The 5,602-nt window shown below is 33.3% G+C and overlaps 1 protein-coding gene across 1 annotated transcript in view; it reads right to left on the bottom strand.

Moving 5' to 3' along the window:
- The window catches only part of LOC107299813 (F-actin-uncapping protein LRRC16A), a gene marked incomplete at both ends in the record, with an annotated part of 22,703 nt that extends 17,814 nt beyond the window's left edge, over positions 1–4,889 (bottom strand). The window contains 5 exon segments of the mRNA XM_015829151.1: positions 1,301–1,370; positions 2,409–2,513; positions 3,903–3,979; positions 4,073–4,150; positions 4,743–4,889. Of these exon segments, the coding sequence (XP_015684637.1) occupies positions 1,301–1,370; positions 2,409–2,513; positions 3,903–3,979; positions 4,073–4,150; positions 4,743–4,889 (477 nt within the window).
- Positions 4,890–5,602: the final 713 nt, after the last annotated feature.

The following is a 5,602-nucleotide window of genomic DNA, read 5'->3' as shown; positions in this document are numbered from 1 at the left end:
ATTTTTAAATAAATAAAATTGTACATATGCACTTGGGAATTCTCAGCCTAGTAGGGATTCCTAGAAAAAGGCAGTTTAAAAATTGGTATATTTTCCAGTTCTATCACAGGAAATAGCTGGCAGTGATCATAACTATTCTTTTGACTATAACTGTTTTTTGACCATTCATTCTAAACCCATTATGCTGTGGCCAAATATCAGCATCCAGATCTTTATCAGCTGAAGGCATGGAAGAAAAAACTGTGTAATGGATAGGCAGGAAGTGAGATGCTTAAGGGTAAATAATTAAGAGGTTGCTAGTTAAGCCATGATGTGTACTTACACAGTGACCAAGCTAATGGAAGCAGAAAGAAAGAAAGGAAAAATGTTAGCACTGAGGAACTAAAATATTTTATATATTAAAATTAATAATATACAAAGGAATGAAGCTTTGGTTCAGAGTTAGTATGCTAGATATTTGTTGCTGGATATATTTGAGATGAATTTTTTTTTGTACATTTCAGTGATGAAGTCCTGAGAATCTGGACAGAGAAATCTGAGCTGCTGTGCTTTCTGTTTGATATGCGTGCAACCCTCAATAAGGAATGGATTTATATCAATAATTAAGTGTACTTTGCCATTTTAGCTGAAGACACTAATTGCACCTGTGATAAAAAGGTTTCACAATAACTTAAGGAGACCTTACACTTAAGAATACAAGAAACAAAACAGATTCATACTAGCCAATAACTGCAAGAAAGATTTTAGTTTTGCCCATGAACTTCTAATTATTTTTTTAGTGCAGACTTACATGTAAAATCAAATTTTCTATCTGAATCTTTCCTATTCCAGAACAGAGTACCATATCTTGCTGCTGTTCATGCACGCAGTTGCATCAAAGACATTCAGGTTTTGTAAATTCAATGTACTGTTAAATAATCATCATCATCATCATCATCATCATCATCATAATCATCATCATCATAACAAAGTTGGAAGGGACCTTGAAGGTCATCAAATCCAACCCCTTGCTCAGGCAGGTAACCCTATACCACTTCGGACAAATGGCTGTCCAATTTCTTCTTAAAAACTTCCAGTGTTGGAGCATTCACCGCTTTTGGAGGCAGGTTGTTCCACTGGTTAATTGTTGTAACTGTCAGGAAGTTTCTCCTTAGCTCTAGGTTGCTTCTCTCCTTGATTAGTTTCCATCCGTTGCTTTTTAATACTTTTTAAGCATGATGACATGTACAAAGTATAAGAAACATATATCTAAGGAGGGCAGTATTATTTGACATGGATGCCATTTGTAAATATTTCCTACCTCACAGTTACTCAGATCTAGAAACACCTCCTTCAAATTTTGATTACAAGCAAGACCAAGTAGGAGAGCTCTGAAAAATAAATTGGAATTATATGGAATACCGCTATAAAGTTTACTAAATCAGCAAATTAGAGGTCATTTCAATTATATTGCTGTTCTTTAAGAATATGGTCATTTAGTGTATTATCCCTTATTTGTAATCTGAAAGGAATATGCTAGATAAATAATGCTATTTCAGGGTAAACCATGCAATGGAGAGCTAGAGAGCTTCAAATGCACAGAACCTCAAGCTTTGCTCTGCACCCAAATTTTCTTCTTCATTTCATGGTTTGAAAATTGAGGAATATAGCAAGCAAAGTCTCGTATGTTGACATGACAAACAAATGCTATGAAAACATCATTCTGCAATGTGTTTAATCTTCTAAATAAAGCCAAAACATTTAATATTAATTTAATGAAGTGTACTACACTTAAACTATTAACAGTACAAAAATATTCAAATACTTCAAAAAAAAGCAACTTAGGATATAAGATGGAAAAACTGCTATATTTTATAATTTATAAAGCAGAAATCAAAGAACAAGCAACCCTGTACAGTAGGCATGTCAACCCACAGCCCTGGACAGCTAGTAATAAGGCCCCACAAGATCATACATTTTTAACATTATTATGTGATTTATATACATTAAATATATTATATATTTTATAAGCAGCCCAAGACAATTTTTCTTCACTCAATGAACCAGGCAAACCAAAAGATTGGGCATCCATGCTGTAAAGTATCCCATAGGGTTTTTTCAATTTGAATTAAAGATTTTTACTACATAAATAATGTGTTAAGTTGTCATATTCAAATGTAGGTATAGGACTGCTTAAATCATAACCCTTTCTCCTGTGCACGAGTGAAGATTGGACATCAAAAGTCAAGTCAAAGCAAATTCATACTGAATATTTCACTTCTGACATTAACTCTCCATCATGTGAAAGCTAAATAACCTTTCTCAAGTTCACAAAATATATGGGTCATTTTCCTAACCACAGTAAAGTTTTCACAAAATACTTTCCCAATGAAATAAAACAGTCTTGAAAGAAAAAAATGTTTACTTACTTTAGAGGCTCAGGTGCAAGTTTAGTTCCTGAAAAGTTGATTTGCATTAAAGCAAGTGAACTGCTGAAAAATTGCTTGAAGGATGGCGGAATTTCCTTGCTCTTTCTTTAAAGAAGATAGATTTTTTTAAAAAACAGGTCATATTCCATAAGCTCAAAAGATCTTCAAAGCAGGGATAAGAATCCCCAGTTATTATTATTTCCCATAAAAAGGCAATGGTAATTATGCATAAGAAAAATTAAAGAGCTACGTATATTTTATACAATATCTGAATAACATTCATTAACCACTTTTAATACCTGGATCAATGATCATAGTTGGATGAATGAATTGAAAAGAAACTTAAACCACAACTTTTCAAGTAGCCATATTGTCTCTTCACTATGTATAAACACTGCAAGACATGCCTGCCATGTCAGTGTAGGAAATTAATATATTTGAGAAAATTCAAATTGATGAATCTTAGATCCAGTATTCCTAGCTCTGTGCTATGGAAAAATGACAATGTTACTTTACCATCAAAACTAAAACTTCCATCAGTCACCATAGAAAGATGATGTATCCATTTTGATAAAAGGATGCATACTAGAACTAAAATGCTCCATTAAATTCAGTACCATGCATTAGAATACATATTATAAATTCAGAAGTAAATTCTCTGTACAGATAGTCTTTGTCTTACAATTGTAATGGAGCCTGCCCATCAAATTTGTAAGTCGGGATGTCATAAAATAGGTGACTGACCCAAATTTATGACCTTTTTTGCATTAAGCAAATGCTGCAGTTATTAAGCAACCATCACAATCATTAAGCAAACCAACTGCTTGCTATAGGCTGGTTTTGCCAAAAACATCATAAAATGTTATCATATGACTGTGGGACTCTGTAAATGGCCCAAACTGCATGCTGGTTGCTGACTGTCTGACATGCAGCCATATGACCGTGGGGGAAGGGCTGTTGTCAAAATTACAGAACTGGGTTGTAAGCAGCCCTGGAAAGGTCCATCATAATTATGAATGGTTGCTAAGTGACTGGTCATAAGTCAAGGACTACTTTTACAATTAAGTATGCCCTTAATCTATATTTTGAGACTGAACTAAGAGTTTAGTTTCTCATTTCAATCAAATCCTCCATTGTTTGCTTTTTCAAGCCAGGGGATGCTTTGAATCATAGTGTGGGGTATGTGCTTCACAGATATACCTGTATCTATTTTTAAAAAACCCTCTGTATATGTGTGTGTCTGAGTGTGTCTGTGTGTCTGCGTATGTTGATGTGTTGATAAGTTGAACTATGGATTACTTGGTGTTCTCTGAGCTCGGTTGTTCTCTTGCAGATGTTTCATTACCAAGTTAGGTAACATTATCAGTGCTGTTCATAGTACTGATAGTTCTTGGTAAAGAAATATCTGCAAGAAAATAACCAAGCTCAGAGAACACCAAGAATTCCACTTATAGCACCAAATTCATGCCGAAGCATAATATTTTGAATGCTGACCTGTGTGAAAAAACTGTCCTTGACAGATTTAGGATGGCAAGATGCTGAAGGCAGCCATGAAGAAGTGCTCCAAACATCTAAATCAGAAAGGAATAAGATAGTAAGTATGTACGTAAAACAATTTGGAATATAAAAGTGGGGATTCTCTATAATAAATTAATAAATATTACCATGTCTAATGCACACTCTGTATTTGATAAATCCAGATGAATTATGGCATTTGGCTGAGCCAAAAAATTACACAGGGACTAGATGTGTGAAAGAGAAAGAAATAAGATTAGCTTTCTTATTACTTCTATCTTAACTCCATGAACTCAAAACAGTAGATAAATAACTCATTTTTTAACATACAGACATTACAAAATAGCTTATTTTGGAAGATCAACAACCTCGATGTTAAATAATCCATCCACCTTCATTTTCAACTAACAATCATTTTTAATTAAAATAAAATATTAAAGTATTATTCATCTTTCTTTTTTCTTTTTATCTTTTGCCTTGTATTTATTTACTAAACCAATAATGAAAGAATAAAATTATTGTACTGTCATACTGTATCATCCATCTTTCCATCAAATAGCATAATGTTCCCTTATCATTTAAAGCCAAACATTTGCAAAAGCAAACAAGAGTGCCATTTATTTCATCTGCAACAAATAATTTTTTTTCTGGCTAGCATGTCCTTTACTATGTCCTTCACCTAGATGAAATAGAGCACTTTATCAAATTTGAAATGTCCATTCTTGGCAGAGATTCTGGAAGTTGCACTTTTACCACAACTATTAAAAAAATCAGATGGAAAAAGTCTGATTTATAAAATATCAAAATTGGAACACTTACTGAAAGATCGTCACCTCGAAGAATATTTCCTGAGAGATCAAGGTGGGTGAGAGTGGTAGCTAACAGCTGGTTGGCACTCAGTGACTGTGAAAGGCTGTTCACCCCTGTAACAAAATGACCAAAATTGCTTCTTTGTCCAGTAATGAATTAGTGTATTTCCTGCAAATTTCCATGACAGATTGTTTTGTTCTGAACTTCATCAAAAGACTATATTATTAAAACTATCCAAGAGTAGGCTCCAAAATTATGTCCAAAAAAACAACAACACCACAATTCCCAATCTCCTACAGAAGGAAAATGATATTGTTATACCTTACAGAAACAAATAATAGTTTGTGTGTTGTTTCTGCAAAGTATAGCTGCTTCACACAAGCCTATTTTAACAGTGCTTTGAGAAGAGGCAATACTTTCTGTACAATCATCCCCTGTCAATCTCGTAAGTACAAATATTAATATCAACTGATCTTCACAAATGGAGTTGGAAAACAATAATTAGATGACAATGTCAAGACGGTAATTATTCAGGATTAATTACAATACAATAGGAATACTTTCTACACAAGCTACTGAACTGGTCTAGTCTGTCCCATTAGGCTTTGATAAATAGAAAAAAATCAGTAAGAATAAGCCTAGAAGGGTATTAGCAGAGAGCTAATCATATGGTTCATTAACTGTTTTTACATGTCACATTAAGGTATGTCTACTTAACAATGGTCTATTGAATAGATTGATTCAAATGAAACAAATCAATATATGGTTTGTTATTATATGACAAATCAGGTCATTAAATATTCTACAGGAGAAGTCTGTCTGCATAATTTGATATGGATATAAAGATGTTGCAAATTAGAAAAAACTCA

Source organism: Protobothrops mucrosquamatus, unplaced genomic scaffold (genome assembly GCF_001527695.2).
Source record: "Protobothrops mucrosquamatus isolate PMUCROS unplaced genomic scaffold, P.Mucros_1.0 scaffold5523, whole genome shotgun sequence".
Classification (NCBI taxonomy): Eukaryota; Metazoa; Chordata; class Lepidosauria; order Squamata; family Viperidae; genus Protobothrops; species Protobothrops mucrosquamatus.
This window is presented reverse-complemented; position numbering and strand designations above follow the sequence as displayed.